At 38.6% G+C, this 26,876-nt stretch overlaps 1 protein-coding gene across 2 annotated transcripts in view; it reads left to right on the plus strand.

Annotated features, from left to right (window-relative positions):
• The window catches only part of LOC114650453 (immunoglobulin-like domain-containing receptor 2), a 229,514-nt gene that overhangs the window by 173,959 nt on the left and 28,679 nt on the right, over positions 1-26,876 (plus strand). For both annotated transcript variants that reach the window (XM_028800096.2, XM_051926141.1), the window contains 3 exons: positions 3,952-4,065; positions 15,452-15,656; positions 18,313-19,015. In XM_028800096.2, the coding sequence (XP_028655929.1) occupies positions 3,952-4,065; positions 15,452-15,656; positions 18,313-19,015 (1,022 nt within the window). The remainder of the gene's footprint in view (positions 1-3,951; positions 4,066-15,451; positions 15,657-18,312; positions 19,016-26,876) is intronic.

The following is a 26,876-nucleotide window of genomic DNA, read 5'->3' on the forward strand; positions in this document are numbered from 1 at the left end:
AATGATGCTGTGATGCGATGCTTGTTGCTTGAAGCGTGTGTTTCATATTTACATAGAATCTGGTCAACTGAAAGTTATGGACAGTAATTTGGAGGAGCACATTTACATCTAATGATACTCATTGTTCTTAAAAACAGGGGTCCACTAAGTATAATTGTTTTAAACTTGGGATTATCTAAGTATAAATATCCCAAAATCTTTAGCAAAAAAACACACAAGAGGAATGGACCATCAGCCTTTGATGTGTTAACGCAAGGGCAACAAAGATTTTTGCAAATAAAAGATTTATTAATCAAAAAATGCTCTCTAACAAAGAGGCTCCAAAGAATACAAAAGGCACAGCAGGAGTTGCCTGAAATAACAAGGCAATTCGAGGCAAGCAAATCTCTAAAACACAGGTCAAGAAGAGAGGACAAAGAATTGTGCCTCTTAAGGAACCACCCACAAACACATGGAGCATAACAGAGATACATAGAAACTAAATCACAAAGAATGCGTAAAAATAAAACATAATATTTCAAAAACAACAATAAATTCCAAAAACACCTGTAAAACCATGACAGCAAGGTTAACTTGAGAATGTCGCCCTTACTATAGGCTGGCATAAAAGTGTGCTCCAGTTTTTTCCATTGTTTGAAGGTGATGATAATTAAAGAAATTTATAATAGAAAGAACATGGCACCTCTAATATTTATTCATCTGCACATTGCGTGAACCCACTTTTTCTAATTTTTGGGCCATAGATCTTCAGGGCCAATCCAGACAACATCAGGTACAAAGCAGAAACCAATCCTGAATGGGATAACGGTCCATTGGAGGTCACACTCTTTCTTAAAGGGTCAGTCAATATAGCCTGCATGTCTTTGAAATATTGTAAGAATTGCAGAGTATGCTGAGAAGAACCTACACAAACACCTACACAAACACATGCAAACTCCACATACACACATTTAGCGGGCTGGGCTTCATACCCAATCTCCCGAAGCTTTGACGCGCCAAGAGCTGACCTGACAACATATCACTACGAGTATATTACTATATACTAGATTATAGGTAAACAATAGGTTTTTATTTAGTGCTCCTACATATGGAATAGTGTACATTATACCTGTTAAGCCTGCATTAATAAATCTGCTTGCTGTAGGAATTTCATTGATGAAGAATTTTTTGCTCCATTACTCAGACTCATTTTCGTTTGTAAAGCTGGAATGGAACATTTGGCCTGTCCAGTCTTTTTGCAGCCAGAACTGATCCTTGCTCAATAAGTGGGTCTCCTGTAAAAATACTATTTTAGCGTTTAGACCTGTTAGGTGAGAGAATACTTTCTTTTTTTTTAATTCGTGGTTCAGGCCCTTAACATTCCAGCTCACAAAATTAACTGTCCCATCTTGGAGACATTGATTCTTAATTTTTGATGTCATTTTGTAGTCTAATTTTCCCAGGGGTTATTGCCATGCAGTCTGTTGTTATGTTGGTAATTATAATTACAAGGATTAAAAGAATAGATTACAGATAGCTTGCTCTCTTTCTCTCCCTCCCTAGTCCCCCCCACCACCCCCCGCCACACCGCTTTGCCTCCCCACATGAGGCTAAACCACACTTCACAAAGTCCCAGTCCTCTGACATACCTAGAGACAGACCACGTGCAAAACAAAACAAGCCCCCAGCAGCGGTGTATGTGAAATTAAATAGAGATACCTACTATAAGCATAAAGTATAAAAAAAAAGAATGGTGTTAAACAGTCTCCTTTAGAATAGTAAAAAAAAAAAAGAAAGAAAAGGGTTACTAATTTAATTTCTTCCACACATACATACATAAACGTGTATAACTGTAATTAAAATAAAAACAAATAGTGTCCAAGAAGGGATGTATATTTACGGTACCAGTGTCACTGCAAGCGGATCAGACAGCCGGTGATATCTTCTTTACGATTGCATGACAGGGTGTGACTCACGGTCTTATTTCAGGAGAGTGTCAGGATCAGGTTTCTTAACTCTTTATCTGCTTCCTCTCTACTGTTAAATATGTAATATTTGCCTTGAATCTCCACTTTCAATTTGGCAGGATACAAGAGGCTATATCTGATATCGGCTCTTCGTAAGCACTGTTTAATATTATAAAAGGATGCACGCTTAGTAGCAGTTAAGGGTGAGAAGTCAGGGAAAACACAAATTAGGTTATTTTCAAACATAATCTCTTGTTTCTCTCTGAGAAGTGACATTACATTTAACTTTGATTGTAACTTCTCGAAGCACACAATAAAGGTCTTGTTCTTAGAGTTGTTCGATCCCTGTATGCGATAACTGTAGCTATCTCTGTGTCTGATTTAAAGTCCTCTCCAATTATTTTTGAGAATAGTTCAGCTACGAATTTCAATGGGTTTGGACTTTCGCGATTCTCAGGTAGACCTTCAATCCTTATATTATTCCTTCTGCATCCATCTTCCAGAGCAGCAAGTCTGTCTTCAAGTTTTTTGCATTCGGAATTCGAGGCTGTTGCTTTTCCATCAGTGGTGGATGCTAGATTTTCGGCTGTTTCAATTCGAGTCGTGAATGTCTGCTTAACATCCTCCAGCTGATCGTCAAATGTGCTCAGTTTAGATGCATTTTCCTGAATGTGCTCCTCAATTTTTTCCAGCATACAATTAAAGGCCACCTCAAACCGATTATATACGCGTTTCTCAGAGTCTTTATTATCCTGCCGCAGCTCTTGCAGCTCACGCCGCAGCTTCTCACTTGTCTTCTCGCTTGTCTTCTCACTTATCCTCTCATTTGTCTTGAGCATACTATTTATTTCTTTCTTGTATATCATTCTTTATCTCTTGCTTGAGCTCAGCGATCATCACCTTCAGTTCGGACAGATCATTTCTGCTTTCGTGCACTGTAGGTGAAACGGTGGGCTCTATTACAGCCGATGTTCTCGGCTCGCGAGGAGTAGGTGAAAGCGCGGACTGCGAGGCCTTTTCCAGTTTCAAGTGATCTTCTCCAATCGGCGAGCTTTCGTGACCTGCATCACTTGCACATTCGCTCCCATTTTCGCTCTCAACTGGAGACGATGCAGCGGACCATGGTCCAGAGGAGTCTGGGCTTTCGCCTGTCTGTTCCAGGTCAGTCTCTGATAGGCCGTACCTTGAACTTGAACTTGGACTAGCCTGTCTAGGCTTGGATGTAACTTTAAGTTTCTTTTCCGTTTCTTTCTGACCCCCTTTCTTGCCGGCCATGTTTATATATGCTTGCATATCCTGTAATAGAACCCTCGGGTTGAATAAATACAGGATACCTCGGGAAAATAAGAAATAATAACACCACTGCAAACGGAGCTCAGCTTCAGACGTCCATCTCCCGCAACGGACAAGACCAATTTCTATATACAGTATCACCATTCAAGGTTCACACCAATCACAGTATGATCTTAATAGTGCTATTGTCAAAGCTACAGGGAACAGGCAGCTTAAGCAATTTCAGGTCATGTAGAGATATAGTGATCACGTGTGACCCAGTGAGCCTTGTAGTTTCAAGGCAGACTATAAAACTTAAACCACACATGCTTGAAAGCAGCGTAGTTTGACCACTGCTTTCAAATGAGAAGGTGGAAGAAAAGAGCATCTCAGGAGTTAAACTGCAAACTAAGATAAGACTATCTGTAAGTATAACAGAAAATGTCCCTGGACCAAAAAAGTATAAATATACCAAATTCGTAAATGGGTAAATGGGATTAATAAATCTATTCTAAATCTAAATCTAATCTATTCTAATGTGAACTCTCATCGAACTTCTTCTTTTTCAAACCTAAGCTTTGTCTACATTTTTAATAGAAACGTCAGTATTTGAATGCTGGTATTAATGGACTACCCTTTTCGACCAAAAAAATAGAAAATGGGATTGTTTAGTGTTACCCTGTAAACAACAAACTTGTTATTATCTTCCTTTTTTTCTTTTATCTGTCACTAGCTCAGCGTGGATATGGAATACAAGGCTGCATTGATCAGGATCCTATGAAGGTTCTATATTATGTAGAAAAGGAGCTTAACCAGCTTGACTCAGGAAAGAGAACATATGAAAAATGTAAGGCTTTGGTTCTTTGTGTTTGTGACTATGAATAGAAAAACTCAACTTTACAAAAATTGAAAGACACAAATGACAAAGTGGTTTTATTTATTTATTTTAATCTAAACCCAGATGACCAGTCTGCTAATTTGTATAGCCAGCTAATCTATTTTAAAACTAATGATGCAGAGTATAAATGTTTTTGAAAATTGTTTTTTTTTTTTTTTTTTTTTTTTTAATGGTGTTGACATTTGGTTTTAATTTTTAAAGGATTAATACAATTAGATGTTCCTGAACACAATTTGACAGTCTTCATTGAGATTTTTTGAGGGTATTTGTGGCATATATAACATTTGAATAGATTAGCTAGTCACAATCAAGGGTGCCACTAATTTCATTCCTAACTTGTTATAAACTCTATGATTCTGAATTAAATTAGTTAATGGGTAATTCTATGTAACTGAATTCTTATTTCTAATTTTGCCTTACTAGAAAATATTGCAAGTTTCCTTTTTGAGTTGTTGTGTCATGTTGAAGTTTTAGAAAATGAAAAAAATCTACCAATTTTGTCCAAAACATTTATGACTATTTTTAACTAAACAGAGTCTACCATCATTTAATAATTAACATAAAGAAAGGTTCTGTTATCTAGGACACTGCAAGTGCCATACTTGAAAATATGAATATCTACAGTAATTGACTTTTTCTTAATGCACAATTGTTTATAAGGAATGGAATAAAGAATCAAATCACTGGTATGAAGTCCACATATCCACTAAATGATACCTTATCATCTTTATTCACCTTCACATAACGGAATTTATACTGGTATATATACAGACTGTGAGATTTGCCCGGACACCACGAGTCGGAAACCACATCTTTATCAATTTCACACGTTTATTCATCACAAATAAACACAGTCCCAAACACCACACAATGCACTCAGCAATAATCACCCCAATTCCAGACTTCACAATGTCCTTAGCCGCCTCTACTCTCCTCCTGGGAGCTTCATCCAACTCCCACTCCCGACTCTGGCTCCCCGACTGTTAGGAGGTGGTTCCTTTTATTCCTGCTTGGATGTGCTACAGGTGGCTAAATACGATCTTCCGGCCACACTTCCTGGTGTGGCGGAAGTGTTGCCCTTTGCCCCGGAAGCACTCCGTGCGTCCCTGGCAGGTTCATCTGCCATCTTGCCTGGTGTGGCGGCAGTGACAGTTCCCCAGGTCCCATGAGGCTTAAAGCGCCCCCTGGCGGTGGCCACAGTTCCCAACAGGTCAAAACCTCTTTATCGCTTTCCCGTGGTCCTCTTTTTAATAATAATAATAATAATTTTTATCCAGGGCGGCTGCCCCCTTGTGCCCCGGAAGCTGTTACTGTCCCTTTCCGGTCCCTCCAGCCATCCCGGCCAGTTAATGACCCCAGTCATCTGTGACAAGACATATATTTATATTAAGCAGCAATTGGTTTAGTTTCTTTTTTGTTGTAAACTGTATCATAGTACTGCTAATGGGAGTGACCAAAGTATGGATAAAGCTGTTTAATCTTCAGTTGATAATTTTTAAACATTTCTAATTTGATGTACAGTACAAGTCATTCTAGAACTGAAACTAGGTTTACCTTGAATTAAAAATTAGTTTTATAGGCCAGTCTGTGTAGTATTTTTCAAAAATAGACACAAATACAGTATGCAAATAAAATAACCTGCTAGTGGGTGCAAGCTCAACACTAGGACAATTTAGAGTTGCTAATCAACCTAATCTTTATTTCTCTGGGATGTTAAAGAAGGTGCAGACTGGTATAGTGGTGTTCAAATGTCACACAGTGCAGGCTAGGATTTAAGTCCATAACTCTAGAACAGTGGAACAGTGGAATGGTAATACATTCTATCAAATTGGCAATAAAATCTTTCAACAACTTTAAAAGCTTAACATTTATCATAATTATTTTCATAATTCATTATGATATATTGACCTTCATGGTGAACATCCTTCCAAATTCTGCTATACTAGGGGGCTTTGCCCCCTGCTCGCTTCGCTCGCCAACCCCTGGCGTTGGGGCATGAAAAAGAGTGAGATGTATGATTTAGATATAGTACAGTGTGCAGGTTTGGATGATGCGTATAGAAATAAAAAATAGAGTGTTTGGCATAGAGTAATGTTTTATTGGAATATTTCTTTGTATACAACATTAGTAGTAAAGATGGTGTCTTGTCCTTGAATGAGTCTTCCTTGGCATGGATCATTTATAGTTTTAACTTTAACGTCAGATGAACGTCGAACACGTGAGAAGGCAACATAAAGTTGTCCATGTCCAAAAACGGGTTCAGAGAGGTAGATGCCAACCTTGTCCATGGTTTGTCCTTGTGATTTGTTGATGGTCATTGCAAATGCAGGTTTAATGGGGAACTGTCGGCGTTTCAATGTAAAAGGTAATTCTAGGTCATAACTCGCAAGGTCAATTCTAGGAATAAGAACAGTATTGTTAGCATGTGATCCTCTAAGAACTGTCGCTTGAATAACATTGTGTGTCATGGTGTTGACGACTAACCGTGTGCCATTGCATAAACCCTGTTTAGTGTTAAGGTTTCTTAATAGCATGATTATTGTTCCGTTTTTAAGGGTAAGGTTGTGTTGTGGTAATCCGGCCGGGTTAGTCTTGAATCTTGTTCTTTGTCCTTTATCAAGACCAAAGCAATTGTAGTTGCCGCTATACCTTCTGCATTTGCTTTTGTATTGGCCTCCTTTTCAACTTCATGTAGCATTTTTATAGACTTAGCTAATGGGTGATTGTTTATGACATGAGAGACGTTTCTCATTATAAGCTCTGTGCATTGTTTGTTTTCAGGAAGGTTCATTCGTTGATAGATTGCATCATCTGGATCTAGGATGTAGATTTGTGCATATTTGCGTTGTTGATTTGTTTCAGGACAACGTGTAAATTCATTATTTGTATTGCCAGTTGTTTCTTCTGGGAAGTTAAGTGAATGACAATGATTGCAAATGACATTCATTAATCCCAATGAATTTTCCTCAATAGTGGATTCATTATTGAAGGCGTTTTCAGCCATTTGGCTTAAGTGTTTAATATGTGTCTGGCGTTGATGTCCACTACGTGCATGTTTTGCTTTTGGCGTTTGAGTGCCGCGTTGTTGCATGTCCAGTATTTGGGACGCGCTATTTTTTTCTTTTAATTTATTCGCCTCCGCTTTGCGCAAAGTCCATTTCAGTCTACATCTTGCATTGTTTGTATCGAGCCTTGTCCGTTTTTGTATGTCGGTCATTTGAGCTTTCTCCTTTTGGAGTCTTGCTTTCTTTTTTTCTGGCAGTTCATTTGCGCTTTGTACACGTCTGTGTTCATTTATTTTTTCTCTTCGCTCCCTTTTTTGTATTTCTGAGACGCGAGCTCTTTCGTTTTGAAATCGTGCTTGTTTCGATGCAGCACTTTGAGACGCGCGCTGTATGCCCCTACGTTCATTGTGTCTGTCCATTTGGGCACGTCTCTTTAACGGTGTTACTTGTGCTTTGCGTTTTTTGATCCGCGACATTTTTTCTCTCTGAGTTTCAGAAGCGCGTTTTATGCTCCGCCGTCTATTTTGTTGTTTCTTTCGTGTTCGTGTGTTTGTTCCTGTTATCCTTTCCGAATCGTTTTGTACCCGTGATCGTGTATTCATGACTTGTTTCTTTCTCAGCATGCGAAATACGGATAAGTAATAAGGAGGATCGCACTCACTGTTAATATGTTTCCTTTTCTGCAGTTGACCGGTTAATAGTGCTTTATTGTAAGGAGATCCACCTATGCTGACACCTATGCTGCCTAGTGTGAAGGTGTTGACGTTCACTTTAGAATATGTGGCTTTGGGTGTCACTTCTTATGGATGTGTGTGGGAGGGGGGGGGGAGGATTGTTGTTGCGCGAGCGTCTTCTTTCTTTTTGTGTTCCTGTGTCTTGTTGAATCCCCCTCTTTGTGTGTGTCCCGTCCCTTGCTTGTAGGGTCTGTGGGGTGGTTTTGTGTTCTTTTTTTTTGTGTTCCATGGGCTTGTTGAATCCCCCTCTTGGTGTGTGTCCCGTCCGGTGCCTGTGGGGGGGGGGGGGTGCCTTGCTGTTGTGCGCGAGCCTCTTTTTTTTTTTTTTTGGGTCTAGTTTCGTGTGCAATGTTTTTTGTGCTTTGCCTGCGTTTGACTACTTTTTTATGTGCCTTTTCCTTTTTTCGGTGCTCGTTGCGCCTCATTTCTTTGACTACTTTTTTCTGTGCTCACTCCTTTTTTCTGTGGTCTTGTCCGCCTCTCTCGGCCCCTCATCCGCCTCTCGCGGCCTCTTTTGTTCCCCTCTCGCTGCTCCTTATCCGCCTCTCGCGGACTCTTTTCGCGCCTGCGCAGTACGTCTTTTTGCGTTTCTTTGACTCCTTTTTTCTCTTTTTTCTGTGCTCACTCCTTTTTTCTGTGGTCTTGTCCGCCTCTCGCGGCCCCTCATCCGCCTCTCGCGGCCTCTTTTGTCCGCCTCTCGCGGCTCCTCAGCCGCCTCTCGCAGACTCTTTTTGCGCCTGCGCAGTACGTCTTTTTGCGGCTACGGCCCATGGCCGGATGTCCCTGCGTCCATCCGGTTTAGCATTCTCGGTTAGTAATATGGATGAATTATTAAAACTAAATGAAAATTGCATAGTGACTTGACTTGTGATTCAAGCATAATGACAATGAGACATAGACATAATTTGAACCTTGAGTCTTGTGGTCCCCAACCCAGCCAATCTACTATGCTATTTAATCCCGTTGGGCATAGACAGTGCTTATGAAATGTTTTGTTTGCTTACATTTATTGGAGTCCCATGACCCTCAATTAGGGCAACTGGAATGTAAAATAGAAACAAATTTTGATGCAAGAATTATCTCAACTGTAGATTTATAGTATATTACCCATAGCATTGATTTTGGACACTATATTCATTCAGTATTTACTCTTCTACGAAAATAAAACAAAGTATCTAGTAGACGTTATGGAACAACATATAAAGTGGTGGTATTCTAAAGTGGTGATTCTTTAGCATAAAGCTGGCTCACAGAATGGGAAGCATGTGATTAAGGAACTATTCCCAAACCAGAGCAAAGAAATCTTTTATTGGTCCAGAACAGAGTTTATGTCAGAATTGTTAATATCGGGTAAAACCACCATTGCTGATAATGCAAGTGGCTGTGCATCAAAGAGAAAATTATTGGTGCTGAATGGTGTCTAGTGATATACCCAAAAAAGTATTGTGCAACCATTTTCGTCCAATTTCCCAACTGCCGTTTCTGGCTAAAATTCTAGAAAGAATTATTTATAATCAATTGGTCGATCACCTTAACTCCAATAATTTATTTGAGATCTACCAATCTGGCTTTAGGCGTTATCATAGTATTGAAACCGCACTCCTGAAAATGTTCAACGACATCTCACTTATTACTGACTCAGGTGATGCGGCAGTCCTTCTCCTCCTTGACCTGTCCGCCGCCTTTGACACCATTGACCATGAAATATTGCTGATGCGGCTTGAACATCTTGCTGGGCTTAAAGGGGCTGCTCTTAACTGGTTCAGGTCATATTTAACTGGTAGACACTTTTCAGTGACTTTTCATTCCTCTTTTTCATCTACTGCTCCTCTTAAATATGGTGTTCCTCAGGGATCCATTTTGGGTCCTATTTTATTCTCTATATACCTTCACCCTATTGGAGCGATTTTTAGGAAATTTAACATTTCTTTTCACTGCTATGCTGATGATACTCAGGTTTATATTCCTGTCTGCAACTCTGCAACAAATCAACTCCAACTGTCTGTCTGAACTAAAGTCCTGGAAGGCTAATAATTTTCTTGATCTGAATCAAAATAAAACGGAGGTGCTTATAGTGGGTCCATCAGCTAAAGCTCAAATTGGTCTTGGACTTCTCGACTCTTTCTCTGTCTTTTCCAAACCTCAAGTCCGCAATCTTGGTGTTACCTTTGATAGTATCCTCTCTTTTGAGAAACAAGTAAATTCTGTAGTCGAGAGTTGCTTTTTCCAACTTCATCTATTAGGTAAGATCAAGCCTTTTTTATCTTCTAGGGATCTTGAGAAAGCTACTCATGCTTTTATTTTTTTCTCACCTCGATTACTGCAACCCGCTGTATTCTGGGATTAATAAATCTCTGATACAAAGGTTACAGCTGGTCCAAAATGCAGCTGCTCGCTTTCTGGTTGGGGCAAGAAAGTATGACTCTGTTTCTCTTATTTTAGCTTCTTTACACTGGCTGCCTGTCAATTTTCGAATTGATTTTAAAATCTTGCTGCTAGTTTTTAAATCTTTACATGGGCTTGCTCTCTTTACATGGGCTTGCTCCTGCCTATTTATCTGAACTGTGTGTCTTACACCAGCCATCCAGAGTGCTTAGATCTTCTGATCAGTTGTCTCTTGTTGTTCCGTGTACCAAGTGTAAAACCAAGGGGGGCAGGGCCTTTGCAGCTGCTGTGCTTTGCCTGTGGAACTCTTTACCTCATCATATAAAGGAGTCGTCTACAATTGAACTGGTCAAAACAAGATTAAAAACTCATTTCTATTCACTTGCATTCCATGACCTTCAGTAATACTGATGGTTTCCTCTTTGTGATTATATAACACTAGCCAACCCGACCATACGCCGCATAATTATATATTGATGGGTGAACACTTCCTGAAAGACACAGTTGTCCAAATGGGGTGGGTTTGAGGATACGACTGTAATTGAATGAAAAGATGGAACTCTGGAGAGAGCAACATACAATTGTCCATGACTGAAAACTGGTTTTGGCAGATACAGGCATATCGTTTTGAAAGTGTGTCCCTGTGCCTTATTAACACTAGAATTACCAGAGCCTACGAAAAAACTCGTAGATCCGGCCCACCTTAAATCGCTTCTTAAAACCTTTCTCACCTCTCCGCCAGAGTCTTTTGTCATCTAAATGTACTGATAAAGACAAGCTGCCAGCAGCCGGCTATTCCATCCCCCCAACGACTTCGATCGTAAACAAGCTTTTCCCAGCTAATGCCTTGATTGATTATCTGGGAGTGAAGTGGAGTTTTAGAGTAGAAATAATAAGATTGTTATTTGGAACACACGCATTTCATATGTGTTGCATTTCTACAGTAATCTGTGTAAACACATTGTTAAAACAGAAACGGTTTACAATATTCTAGTAGCAAATGACAAAATGTAGGCATAAACTATATAATGTATGAAGCCTGAAGTCCAAATATCAAAGAAACACTTTCACAAAAGGTACAAAAAAAAGTCACCGCCAAAAAAACCCGTCTTAGTGTGAGACATTGACATGACCTTACTATCACTGCTTCCGTGGCGTAACAGTATCAGTCGCTGACTGGGAATCAGAAGGTCATGAGTTCGATCCTGCACAACTCCCATTTGAGAAGTGTTCTTATTTTCACTATTTTAGAATAAAATGATACATTTGATTTCAGTCTGTAACAGCCGGTGTAATTTATGATATTTGTAAAGGTTAGCTTTATTTTTTTAAAATTCACTTTTCATTGTCTCAGTCGCGTTCAGGATCCATCCCTACCGCCCCCCACCTGACACTGCTGTTTTTACATAAAGACGCGCTATAGTTCTGCAGTGTATCACGATACATACGACCGCGTGTTTTTTTCCCCCAGTATTGCCAGTCCCCACGTGTTGCTGTATGCTGTTTCTTTTGTACTCCAGGACATGCAGAGGAAAGCATAGTAAAGAGCAGTAACTTCAGCGCTATATGCAATCATCAGACACTCCCCATCTGACACTGCTAAAGAAAGCTCTGCAGTGTACTTGTGACTGCATTGTCCGTACCAATGCTTGCGAACTGAAGTGTCTGCATGCACTTTTCGTGGCATTATACGTGTATTTTTTGAGCATGCCCATGTAGCTCAAACACAGGAACATATGTTGATGTAAAAGTATAACAAAACAAGTGCACTTTTATTCAAGACTATAACCGAAGAAAAAAGAAAGCAAGTTACAGTAGGTGGAATGCTAAGAACTGCTGATTTTCATTCTGTGCTATATAACTTAACATTTGAATCTGATGATTGCATATAGCGCTGTCTGATTTAGTGTGCGCAAGAACATGCAGGTGGCCAGTTGCTGAGTGCTACAACGCACATTTTAAAAAAAGAAAGACAAATATAGTGACGTTTTGAAGAAATCATTGTATGACGCGAATAGTACCAATCAGAAAACATCGTCGAAGTAATGCAATATTATTTGAAAACGAACAGCGTCAGGTTGAGTATGAAGTAATACTGGCGCTGTTTGAGTCAGATCAGAAGCTGAATAAGCTGAAAAAGCTCCTGTTCTGACTCTAAGTAAAAAAGCATGAATTAATCAACAGAAATAACCGCGATTGACATTTTAAAGTTAACGATTTACAGTGCATACCAATTTATAAATTCAATGTCCGTTTGAGGAAAAAAAAAACACTTTCTTCAAAGCTGGGAATCGAACTCACGTCTCTTTGGCACAGTAAGGCAGTGGTGCTCCAAGTCAGCAAACCGTCCTTATAACTTTTTTTTTCAAGATCCATAACACACAGACAGACAGAGCACTGCGTAATACAGAGACAGACAGGCAGAGATATACAAATAAACAGGGAAGGCACATGTACTGAAAGAAAAAAAAAATCAACATGTGCGTTGTTTCTGCAGCACTGAATGAGCTCCCCCAATCTGACTCTCTAAGTAACAGCGCAAGTACAGACACAAATCAAGTGCATGTGTGTACTGTATAATATTAACAAAAAGAGCAGCTTACTACTGAAAACGGCAAATATAGGAGTGAGTGGGGATCGAACCAGGACTCTTGATTACACTTGGTTTGCATCTGTACTTGCGCTGTTACTTAGAGAGCCAGATCGGGGGAGGGGTGATGTTAGAGCGGGTGCTGGCATGAGGTTTCTGAGAAGCATGACGACTGAACCAATTTTAAGTTTGACTTTATGCAGAGGCATGCCAGTGGGAGTAATGGCTGCCCGGTGGGTCATGGGAATAACACCGCCGGATCGCCAGTTGGCATCGATGGTATGTGATCTTCTTACGAACCTCCGACTTTCGTTCTTGATTAATGAAAACATTCTTGGCAAATGCTTTCGCTGTCGCGCGAATTGTTGGCTCTGTAGTGCGTGTGCCATGGTCGGCTGCTTAGTGAATTGGTGGTGGGCGGGGCTCGGTCTTGCATGCGTCTTGCTTGCCATGGACTTAGTAAATTATATATATAGATTACAGTAATCCCTCCTCCATCGCGGGGGTTGCGTTCCAGAGCCACCCGCGAAATAGGAAAATCCGCAAAGTAGAAACCATATGTTTATATGGTTATTTTTAGAATGTCATGCTTGGGTCACAGATTTGCGCAGAAACACAGGAGGTTGTAGAGAGACAGGAACGTTATTCAAACACTGCAAACAAACATTTGTCTCTTTTTCAAAAGTTTAAACTGTGAGGACAAAGCAAGCAGTCAAAAAAAAAATCAATAGGGCTTTTTGGCTTTTAAGTATGCGAAGCACCGCCGGTACAAAGCTGTTGAAGGCGGCAGCTCACACCCCCTCTGTCAGGAGCAGGAAGAGACAGAGAGAGAGCCACAGAAAAACAAAGTCAAAAATCAATACGTGCTCTTTGAGCTTTTAAGTATGCGAAGCACCGTGCAGCATGTCCTTCAGGAAGCAGCTGCACACAGCCCCCCTGCTCACACCCCCCTACGTCAGCGCAAGAGAGAGAGAAAGAGAGAGAAAGTAAGTTGGGTAGCTTCTCAGCCATCTGCCAATAGCGTCCCTTGTATGAAATCAACTGGGCAAACCAACTGAGGAAGCGTGTGCCAGAAATTAAAAGACCCATTGTCCGCAGAAACCCGCGAAGCAGCGAAAAATCCGCGATATATATTTAAATATGCTTACATATAAAATCCACGATGGAGTGAAGCCGCGAAAGGCGAAGCGCGATATAGCGAGGGATCACTGTACTTCTATTTATTATGTATCTTTTTTTATGTTCATATATTTTATTTCTATTTGTTTTTATGTTAATTGTTTCTATTATTGTAAAGCACTTTGGCCACAGCATTACTATGTTGTTTTAAATGTGCTATATAAATAAATTGACATTGACATTGACAATCCTCTAGGGAGGCAGTGGTGCAGAGAGCGGCTGGCCTCTCATTGTCACATGTGCACTAATAGGTTCTGGGAACATAGCTGGGTGCTGATGTCACATTGACATTTCAGTTTTTTACTTGCCACCAACTTTTCTTCTCATGATTTTTCCAAAATAATAGTTTTGAAAGTCCCTATAGTACTACTCTCTACCACACTACCTGGTCATTTATTCCATGTGCCTGTTTCTCTGTGTGAAATCTACCCTTAACAAATTTCCATCTGTGTCCCCATGTTCATGTTAAAAAAACTTAATGTAAAGTTAAAACTGGAATCCACTGAACTACTTTCTTTTAAAAATTTAAACACTTCAGTCCTGTGTCACCTCTTAAACTCAGTTTGCTTAACCTGAAAAGCTTAAGCTTCTTCAATCTTTCTTCACAGCTTGAACGTTGCAGTCTTGGTTATGGTATCTTTGGCAAACTTAACCAACTTATCAATTATACATTTACTTTGAGTATTTATGTATGTTAAAGAGAGCAGCTTCCCTGGCAATGACCTCTGAGAGACATCACCTTTAATATCACCTAATTTAAAAAAAAAAGTCATCTCACCATAACTCCTTGTTTCCAGTGTTTAAGTCAATTTTGTATCCACCTTGAATTCCCACTTCTTTTAGTTTAATTATTAACCTCTGATGTGGCACCATATCAAAGACTTTCTGAAATTCCAGGTAAATAATACTATATGCATCTCACTGGTCTTATACCATGTAGGCTTTCATAAAAACTGAGTAACTGATTTTAAGTGTGACGGTTTTTACATATCCTGCATATACATATAGACATTAATACATTAAATTCTGTACTCCCAACAGTTTTATTTTTTTCCACAGCTGAAGTTAAAATATACGGAAACACATATTATTAATCTATCACAAAAGATGACTAAGAGAAAACAGAGGAGTAAAAAAAAACCTCTCCAGCAGAAGGAAAGAATAAATATCTGGGGACTCACATTTTTTGAATAGCTTTAGTCAGAGTCTAGCAGACATAAGCCAACATTAATGTTATTTTTAAGTACATGCAGTGTAGTGATAGCTACTAACCTTTTATGCTCCCACTTTAGGATCATAACCTATTCATGATAATTACTACAGTTTCCTATAACACTTGCAGAACTGATGACAACCAGGTGCAAGGAGTTAACAGTGAAGTACAGAACAACTTGCCATGAGTCATCACCATGTAGGACTAAAAAATATTTTTCTATTGACAGCCAGCAACATGTCAGAGCTGAGTTCGCTGCATGAAGGAAATTCAGATTTCCGTCAGTCTTATCGACTTGTGCATAAGAAGGCTCTGCCACCCATCAGCGACCGTGAGGAAGACCCTGATTTTGAAGTCTCCTCCTCCTCCTATGCACGCCGATCGGCCCGCTACCCTAACAGAATTAACCGAGCTGAGGAACAGTACCACAGCAGGTAAAACAAAGTGTAGAAAATTATGACCTAGTGGTTAAAACATTCAATGAGTTGACTCACTGCAGAATATGGAAATATTTCTTCTGTGATGTTTTGATTTGTAAATTGCTTTGACTAAAATTGTTGGTTATCATTTGAACAATGGTGTTTAATTCTAAACTGATCTGTATATTTGCATGATTAGTACCCAAAAATAGACTTGTTCTGTAAATGGAAGTTTATGCTGTTTATACTCATATTTGTACATACGGTCTTTTTGCAGAATAAGGTCCTCTTTCTGAGACAATTTTGTTGGTAACTGGTTTGATTGGGCATTAACGAACAACCTTTATTTTATATAGCGCCTTACTAATTTGTCATATGCAACTTGTATTGAGGTCTCAAGGTACAGAACTGTAGTACTGTGCTTTTCAGTTTTTTAACATTCGAAACATTTTTTTTTTAACATCTGAGTCAAGCTAAGTTATAACCTTACGATTTTGCAGTTGAGTTCAATTGAATTTATTCTTATTTAGTTCATTTCTACTTGAAAATTACAACTGTGTTTAAATTAACGTCTGACACTTGTTAGGAATATAAACTGAGCTTATATAAAATAAAATTCTATGCATCATTGATATTAAAGTGGTCTGTAATGAAGGTATCACTCTATAAGGTTTCTGTGAGATGCTTGTCTTGGCCTCTGTATGGTATTGACTTGCCACATTAGGTTTCCAGTTTTCAAGAAGAAGTCTAGAAGTTGCATGTAGTATAAAACCATGTTGGTGTAGACATTGCCACTACATTATTCTGCCAGTTGCATTCAACACAATTCTGACTTTTTTGCACGTGTGATTCACATTTGTTCACAGATATCCATTTTGACATTTTTCCAGTTTTCACAATCTGGCCAACACGAAGACACCCTTATAGATTTTGAGTGTTGAATTATTTTGTCTTTGACACTATTTGGGTAACATATCTGATTTAGTGCCTTCAAACTGTGCTTAAAGCTGACAGTGATGGACAGAAAATGACTGAATACAAGTCACTGGATAATGGATGAATGGTAGTCACTAAGCATTAGAGATGTGACATGATTCAAGCCATTAAGGTATAGGGATGTAACATGATTCATTTCACTTTAATGGACTGAGATCCCAATTTGTGCATAAGGCTACTTGAATGTTAAAGGAAATAACAATATATCTGAAGAAGCATTTGCTGGCATGGGCACAACGAACTACAACTTAAGTTCTGTATCTTCAGTGCTAACTAAAAAGTGAAAGCTACTGTAAATGCATTCCCTTGCTTCATCACCTTTATTGCATTTCAATGACGGAGACCCCCAACATGTATGGCAAGGCATTCAGAACTTTACAAACTATAAAGGCAGAAAAGACTCAATCATCATCAGTTGTGATTGTTTGCCCATTTTGAGATGAATGAGGTGAGTGAGGCAGAGACCGGGACAACACCATCATCAACTACTAACAGTATGGCATTTATTGTTAGTACTAATGATGTCAGAAGAGCACTATGCACTGCCAACCAAAGGAGAGCTGCTGGCTCAGATGGAAGTTCAGAGAGGGTACTCAGAGATTGTGCAGATCAGCTGGCAGAGTTGTTCAGCAACATCATTAATCTCTCTCTGTCACAATGCACTGTCTCCAAATGCCTTAAGTCTGCCATCATTGTACCTGTTCCAAAGAAGACAGGAATCAGCAGCCATAATGACTACGTAATTGTAGCTCTCACCCCCGCTATAATGAGATGCTTCGTAAAGCTAGTCCTGAGGCACATAAAATCTTCACTTTACCCACCTTGGACCAGCACCAGTTCACCTACAAAGCCAAGAGATCAACAGAAGATGCCATGAATACAGGCTGTCCACACTACACTGACTCATTTGAATTGCCAGGGGCATACATGGGGATGTTATTTGTGGACTTCAGTTCCGCCTTTAACATGATCATCCCTAGCAGGATGGTGACCAAACTGCAAAACCTGGGTGTCAGTCAGCACACATCTAGATGGATCAAGGACTTCTTAACAAACCGACCACAGACTCACCATAGACCAAAGCCTGCTATTCTAGGTCTGACAAAAAATATGGAACAAGACCATGCCAGCTCCAGATCAACCAGACGTTACTTAGTTTGAAAAGAATATCCAAACTTCTCAGTACAATAGAACATTAGACTACTGTTTTTACCTCAATAATTACCATTCTATTGTAGAATGAGATTAGGTTTAGGTTTTAGGTTTAGGTTTCTTTATTTAGTCATGTTTACACAGGAAAACATGAAATTTGCCTTCTCAGTTGCATCTAATAACAGGTAACAGACAGAATGAAATAAAACAGACAAATAGAAATAAGAAAGGTTAAGGTAAGGCAGTTAGATAAAACATATTTATACCAAAAAAAAAAAAGAAAAGGTAACAGGATATATATCAAAACCTTAAACATTATCTCCGATATTTCTTATTGAAAAGTCGTATGGCACTAGGAAGAAAGGAGTTTCTGGAGCGATTTGTGTGGGTTTTCAAAGCAACTATCCTTCCTGATTTACTGAAGTTTAGTTCTACATGTAATGGATGTATGTCATCAGTTGAGATGGTGAATGTTTTATGTTTTTTATGTATAGACTAATGTATTTGCATGTTTTTATGAAAGCAGGTGGAAGCCCAGATCAGAACATCTTCAAAGGAAAACATTGCAAGCCAGTGGACGCACAGGGTCTCTTGATGAATTAGAAGAATTTGCTCAATCCTACGATCAGAAAGGGAGGCGCATGTACCATGAACCTGACCAGGACCGGGAGTATGAGCAAGACTGCTACCCTCCTTCCTTTAGAGATCATCATTACCATGAGGAAAAACAGATGCACCCCCATATGGACCAGTATGCATACCAGGACACTTTTCCAGATGACTATTACAGTAAAAGAGGCAGAAGCCCAGATGGCTTTTATGAGTCAGACAGAGGACGCCATTATAAACCTCCTTCACCAAAGAGGAGAGAGCCCATTGACAATTACCCACTTCAAAATTCATGTGGGAACCGGGCTTATGATAATACCTTCTTAACAAGTGTTTTAGAAAGGAAGGCCAGAGGTCGGCATCTAGAGGAGAACTACAATAGTGAGACTCCCTCAAAATCCAGTTCCAAAAAGAGCAATGACTTTTCACATAGCCGATCTCCTATTTACCGTCCTGAAGAGGAAGACTCTTTGCCGCCTTACTCAGAAAGGGAGGCTGAGAGGCATAAGCCAACAGTGGCCTCAGCCAGGCCTTTCTGCTACACCAGGGACAACACACATCAAAGCAGCCTGCATTTGATGCATGAGAGGAGAGACAGGGAGAAATTCAGAAAAATGGTAAGTTACAGACAGGGTGAAAGAATCTTCTGTCTACATGTCAGTCAGCAATTACTGGGTCAGTTACTTGGGTTCTCATCAAAGTGGTTCAAGAAATTCGTAAAAAATATCTGCACTAGATAAACAGAGGACACAGAGCATGTTGAACTGCTAAATTCAGTTTTGATATAATGTAATGTATTGTTGAATTTTCTTTTTAAAACAATATATGACATGCGCAGTCAATAAAAATAAGATATAAAAAGTATTCAATACTTCTTAAAGAATATGATGAAAAGGGGTATTACAGCCTAAACAACTATTTACACCTTACATTAAGTACTGCAAGGTGGCATGGTGGCGCAGTGGTAGCACTGCTTCCTCACAATAAAGTGGCCTGGATTCATTTCCCAGGTCCTCCCTGTGAAGAGTTTGCATGTTCTCCCTGTGCCTGCATGGGCTTACTCAGGGTTCTCCCATTTTCTCCCACAGTCCGAAGACATACAGGTTAGGTGGATTGGCGATGCTAACTTGGCCCTAGTTTGTATGTGTGTGTGTTTATGTGTGTGTGTGTGTGTGCGTGTGTGTGTGTGTGTGTGTTGACCCTGCAATGGACAGGCTCCCCACCCGTGGCTTGTTCCTTCCTTGTGCCCTATGCTTGCTGAGATACCTTAGCCATGACGTTGCTCAGGATGTAGCAGGTTTCGAAGGTGGATGATTAAATACATAAATATTTTAATATTTACAAAAATATTAAGAACATATTATATAGTAGCTAAATTGTTTACTCATTTGGAAATTTCCACTTTAAAGTATGTCTCAAAATGGAATCATAAGTTATTTAGTAGGAATTTTTTGCCATAAATCAAAAGAGGTATCTGGATCCTTCTTAATCAATTATGAATACGGTGGCTAAAGGGTACTGTTTCAAAATTCCTGGAAACTACATTTGAATTCCAGCTTTATAAACAAGATGCAATAAGTATTTAATACATGTGAAAGGATGCTATAAAAAGGAGTATTACAAGCTTAAAAGTTATTTACATTAAATATTGCAATATATTAAAGGTTACAAAAATATCAAACATATTGTAAAATGGATATAAAGAAGTATTCTCTGTTTGGGCATTTTAACATAATATGTTTCAATGTAAACTCTTAACTTATTTGATTGGAATTGATGAAAACAAAAGAAATTTCAATCCTTCTAGATAAATTATGAATGCAAAAATAGGAAACTAGTTATTATGGTGACTAAAGGGTGTCAGTATTTTTCCAAAATTCCTTGAGACTAGATTTGAATTCCTACATCATAAAATAATTTGTGCCGGAGTAATTGGTGATTCTAACTTGGGGACCATGTGAACAGGTCTGGGAATATGCATTAGTGTGCCTTAAGATGGGCTGGCCTCCCGGAGGTTCAGGGTTGGTTACTGTCTTACTTCTGATTTCACAACCCTGAAATGAGAAAACAGAGTTCAGAAAATGGATGGATGTGAAAACGTGAAAATCATTGATTCTCTAAGTATTAACCAAAGATTAAATTAGGGTTAGGGAAAGGCACAAAAAATAGCCTAAAAGCAGAGTTGCCTGACTTATCTTAAGGAGTTGCAAAAATGACTACCAGCTAGATATATTTATGCATTCATGATTTAATCTGCCTAATTCCCCATGTGTACTCTGACAGCATCGATTACAAGGCAGAAATTTAAATTAAACATAAACCTTAGTGCTGAAGACAGCCATACAAGAAAATGTGAGAAAACAAAAGAACAGCTACACCCCCAATAAAAAGCCTTTAGACATCTTCAAAAAAAGCTAGTGAAAGAGCAAGGATAAAAAAAGTGTTAAGGCTTACCAATTAGCATTTATTCTCATTCAGACTTCTGCTTGTTAAACCCACAATCTCTGAATGGCTGCTGCTTTGTGTTAGTACAGTACTTTAACATCCATCACAGCAAGAAAAAGCTGGATTTCTTTGTCATTAAAGACAATGGAACATAATCACTGTTTGTGATTTTCCTTTTGTTAGTACTGCTTTTAAGAGCCCTTTTAGTGTTGGCAATATTCATTTTAGTTACCTCAGAATCAGCCAACAAGCAGTTTTGAAGTCTGTGTCTTACATGGTTGCTGAATTGACTCATAATGCCATAAATAGGAAGACATAAAGGAAACTAAAAATTATGGTCACTTGTATTACATTTTTGCTGTAAACTAGTTTAGTTTAGCCCTGTATTCACTAAGCATCTACTCTTACCCAGAGCATTCAACTAGAACCCATGCTGCTAAGTATCTGTCTGGCTCCTGCCTAATCCATTGTCTACTGGCTGTTTTTTTTTTTTTTTTTTATAATGGCTATAAAAAAGAAGAATTAAACTGAAACTTAACCCAGTTTTGCTTTTTTTAAAATTTTGATAAAGTCACCTTGCATAGACTTAGAATCACATTTTCGTGAAGGGTTGTGTTTTTAAGTGTCCCATTCCTTTGAAGACTTAGGTTAATTTGTAAAACACTTTGTTATTATCTGCTGTGCAACAGACACAAGCACTTCGTGCTTTCTAGATGCACCATGGGCAAAAAGTAAAAACATTAACAATAAAAATATAAACCTCATACTTGTACAGTACAAATGTATGTGTAACACCCAGAATGTTTAACCCAGTTTTAAACATTTTCAGATAATTTATTTTATTTTATAGAGTATTTTTGGCTAATTTGACAACCTTACTTGTAAACAAATAATGTTCATGAGAGGTGGGCATAATACAAACTAAATGTGTCACTTCAATGTTTGTTTTCAAATGATTATCATATATGTTTTCCAGACGTTCCAAGTTTTAATAATTAATTTCTTAGAGGAGGACCCATGTGCCGTCCAACTTTTTTAAATCTTCAGTATGTGGTGGATGGGCTCGATTTTTTCTGGTGCGTCTTTGTGCAGTTCTGGAAAATATTGTCCTTTAAAGTAGGGATGTTAAAATTCAAGAAATTTGGTAAACATTTATTATATAAAGAAGTGTGTAACATTTACAAAAAATGCAAATTTATTAATGACAAATTTCAGCTAATCAAAATAGGCAGATTTACCTTATTTTTGCCAAATTCTGCTGAACACTGGAAGGTCATGTAGTTTGCATTGTGTCTTTAGAATGCTGGCATGACACAAAGGTTCTGCAATTTATTTCATGTGTTTATGCTTATGTAGGTAGTTAGTGCTTAAACGTTAGGAGCTAGGGTTTAAGACGTGCAGCGTGCATTCTCCTGTTTAGTATTACAATCCATTCTCTTTTTCATGAACTTGCTTAGTTGCTGTGCATGTTCTGTCTCAGTAACACACTCCATGCTATGGCAGACACAAAGTGGGTTATAAAGTAGCTTGTCAGACACAGTTGATTGTTTTTTAGCCATTTAAATTTAATGTGTTTAAAGGGGAATTAAATTAAAGGAACAGTGGACAGGGTGAACTTTATTCAACTAGATAAGACCTGATTACACAATGAAGAGTTTGACGGTTTTCATGCGTAGTGCTCACCTACCATATAGTAAATGCCAAGAAGTAAGTGACCCATGCAAGGTAGGACAACACTTACGAGTACTGATCAATCCTTTGCTAAGAGTCTACATATTCTGAAATGTAGTTAAACTCTTACATACAACTATAGCTCATTTAAAACAGTAGTCATTAGAATATGAAAGAGTAGATTGTATATAACAAAAACTAAAGTACTAAAACAACACAAATAGCGTTGTAACTGGTCCAGTAGGAATGAAGAGTAAAATCTGTAAGAGCACAAATACTTCAGTTTTAAACACATTTCTAAAATTCACAATTTTCTTTTATTACAGTTAAAAATTTTAACATGTCACTCTGTGCACCACCAGTCCACCAGTGTGCCTGTAAACAGAATAAGCAGCTCAGCCACAAGTAACACCATTACTGCTTAAAATGATTGCTCAATGACTTTGACAACTATCATAAATGATAATAAACATTGCTTAATGTAATCACCATTTTTTGTCTTGAATCAAAAAAGCTGATGCTTTCTTTTTTAGTGTGAACACCTATACTATATATACCAGTATGTCAGTCTCACTAAAGTATACAGCTCTGCCTACTTTCTTGTTTACTGCTTGACTATAATCTCACTTTTGCTTCCGTGCTTGTATTATTAATAAAGAAACTACATCCATACTGGTAGCTGCACCTTTCATAAACTCTGATTGTGCTTATCAAAGCATGCAAAATCACATGACTGCAGAGTATGGATTTTTACCTGAGCCAGAAGTCTTTGTTTTACCCTTGATTTGATTCAGTTGTTCAAATTCAATTCATAGAATCAACCTGCAATTTGACAAGGAGGCAATGGCAAAATTTTGTTTTCTTCATAAAGCAAATTGTGATTGGGAATGTGGGACCTAGGTACTGTTTTACTTTTCTAAATAGTTGTCAATCTCAAATTATCTAAACATTTAAACGTTTTTTATTCACAAAGTAAAAGGTTTAAATAGCACCTAAGATGGAATATTGCTCCCAAGTTCCAGCAGAAGGTTTTATTACAGGAATTATCTTTACTTTGCTGGATCTGTCTGCTCTACACAAATCTTCACAATGGCCTGACACAGAGAAATATTCTCTTAATACAATGCAGCCACCATCACACGCCAAAGTGGAGGTAGTACTCCCAGGGTTATATACAATGAAATGTTGTCTTCAGAAATACTGCTTAGCACTTAAGCCAGAAAGGCTGTTTTTTTTGCTTAAACTTCAACCACTTTTTTGTCAGATTCTTCAGCTTTCTGACAAACTAGCAAACATTTCAGCATTTCACACTAATGGCTTTTGTTTTGTTTTCCATCCTTTTGTGACATCTCAGAATTGCTCCAAAAGTTTTTGAAAAAACTTAGACAGTTTTTTGTCATACTCATAATTTCTTCCATTTTGAAGATGGAAGACATTCATTAGTTTAATGCTGTCACAGACCTCTTAACCACTATGCTGGCTGGTATACTTTACAACTGAACATTAAATTTTAAAGGGAATGGGCTATACCTTCCTTGATGTGTGCTTCATCTCTATATTGAAACTTGGGTGATTTTTAGTGTTTTGTTAAGTTCCTTGTATCTAAATTGTTATCTGTGCTTTTAGGATAGCAATATCCACACGTCAGATGTGCACTCCTTTGCAACTACAGTTGTGATCCCCCAAATAGGGCTGCTATGCATGACTCTGTAACAAATAGATGCAAACAAATAAGCCAATCCTTTATAACAAAATGCTTCTTTAAGATATTCAGAATTCCATCCTTTAGCTCAGTTGACTCAAAACTGACTGCCTGTTTCTGGCAGCAGTGGGCTTTAAAGCCAGAAGACCAGAAGGAGCGGAGTCAATTGCCCTCACTGGGGTCTTCTCACCACTGGAGAGGGAAAAGAAGAGAAGAAAGTCAGCTCAAGCTTCTCCTTTCCTCTCAACATGGGGTAGAACTACCTGTTTTAGATGAGCCTGGAGGTTGATCCACAGACGCACATGCGTGACAAACATTTTCGTTGTCACAAGCCTGTTTCAAAAATGCCAAAGGCATATATTTTTAAATCAAAACCTTTGCCACTTCAAAGTGGATATATCTGATAAGTTTTACAACTTTTGTTTTCATGTTTGGAATCTGCCTCATCACTCCTTTTTTTTAATTAAAAGAACAGGCTAGGCATTTTTTTAAATTTATAAAATTTAGAGCACAATTTAAATATGGTAAATTAATTAATATCATGACAATTTGTGTTACCCAGCTTCACCAGGGAAATTTTCTAAGACTGTGGATGTCCGTTATAGCGCTGTTAACTGAGTATTTTTGTATATTGTAAGAAGCTAGAGGTTACTGTTGCCTCTTTCAACCCAACAGACAGGCACTCTAGACACAAGTTAAAAGCACCAAGAAGTATTCTTTTAATTATTTCTTATTTTCCTGTGCCTCCAAAGCACCACAGCCACAATAACACACAACTCTAACAATAAACACAATATTCTCTATCGTCCACACCTCCCAGCAAACATTGTCCACCTCCTCCTGACTCAGGCTCCCTTACTGGGTCTCCACCAGTCCTTTATATAGTCCTTGACCCGGAAGTGCTTCTGTCCTTCCATCCACATGACTCGTCAGCACTTCCAGGTCAGATGGAGAACTGTATTTTTCTTCAGCCCGGAAGTATGTCTGTGCCTCTGTCCCCATGACTTTGGAGTACTTCCGGGCTATGTACACAGTAGGAACTCTCCGGTCTCCCTGCAGCATCTCCTGGTGGCGCCCATGGTACCCAGCAGGGCTGTATTGCTGAACTCCCAGTCCTATAGTGCCCTGCGGGTATCTGGGGCACCACTGCAGTCCAGGGAAGCTGCCATCTATTGTCCTGGGGGAGGCAGTGTCCGTGATAAGCTGTCCTCCCCCATCTTGCTGACCGTCCCTTACAATATGTAATATTTGTTAATTTTTTAAAAGTGCCTAATATTATTAGTTCACTGTAGCTCATTATTCTTGAACATGCTACATACAGGAATAAAACATTTGTGCCTTAGATCAGTTCTTACTTTTGCTAGTAACTGATCTTTGGCCTTTGTTGATGGTCATTAGAAAAATACAAATTACAGTAAACTGTATTCTTCTGAATTCAGATAGGTAATTAGTAAGAATAATGGGAATTTGGGCTATAAATGTAATTTCACCCTGTAGCACATCCTACAAAAAAGTAGCTTCAATCAGGATTGAATGTATTGCTTTGATCTGTATTGTTGTACCATCACAAGGTTTTGGTAGGTTTAGATCAAAAGCACTATAAGCTGAATCTTGGTTTACTTTAACTTACTACAGTATATATACAACATTGACTTTCACTGAACATATACACGCGATGTATGGTGAAATTAACATTTTAAGCATTATACAGAAAAAAACAAATGAAAAACGTAATATCGTGAGTATGTGCAATTTCCCATGGAAGTGGAACCTGTTTAGCTGGTGACGTTCTTTCCTTTCGTAGTTACTTTTACATTACAACATATTAGTCAAATGAGAGGGGATGGTCGGATGCTATGCTGCACTAACATTTGATCGTGGTGGGGAACACCAGTAGTGGCCCACTAAAGCACTGATGTGTCCACCTCCTGTATTTTCTGTCCATGGGTGCCTCTTTTACTGAGCTAAGCAAGCGTATAAACTTACCAAGGCACTGTTCCAGCCCTTCACTGTTTCTACTTTGTGAACCGGAGTTTGAATTCCAAGGGGACACGCCAATTCTCTATAATATTGTGTGTATTTCATCAGTAAGAGTCTATCATCTCCCATCCCATTGTTCAGAGTATATGTACTGTATATAAGTGAGATCAACATTCCACGGGGACAAACCTCCTTCAAATTTTTAGATACTTTATACTGCATTGCAAGGAGTATGAAGAAGCCGACAGAATACTACATATGCACAAGGAGGCAGTTGTTTAGCATGTCATGTCTACTTTGAGGTTTGCAGAACTTTCGTCTTTCTCCTTCACTTCTAGTAGTGCTCTTTATTTGCATAAAGCAGCAGCTTCTTTTGTGTGTGTGATTCATTCCCTTCCTTTGCAGCTCACAGCAGAAAAAAGGACAGTCCCTAAGAATAGCCCACTCATAAAGCATTATTACTGACAAATATAGACAAATAAAAAAACACATGTCGGCTAATTTTCTTTTTTCAGTAACATCACTAATTTTCAATCAAATCTGTTAAGGTGTTTTTGAGATTCTGGGATATTTAGTTTTTTCTACTCTAATGGGGCTTTATCCTTAATTTACTGTTATATCGAAACATCCTTATCAGATGCCTAATGGCCTAGATGTACCGTCCTGCCAAATTTCAGCTT

Source organism: Erpetoichthys calabaricus, chromosome 4 (assembly GCF_900747795.2).
Source record: "Erpetoichthys calabaricus chromosome 4, fErpCal1.3, whole genome shotgun sequence".
NCBI classification, from domain to species: domain Eukaryota; kingdom Metazoa; phylum Chordata; class Cladistia; order Polypteriformes; family Polypteridae; genus Erpetoichthys; species Erpetoichthys calabaricus.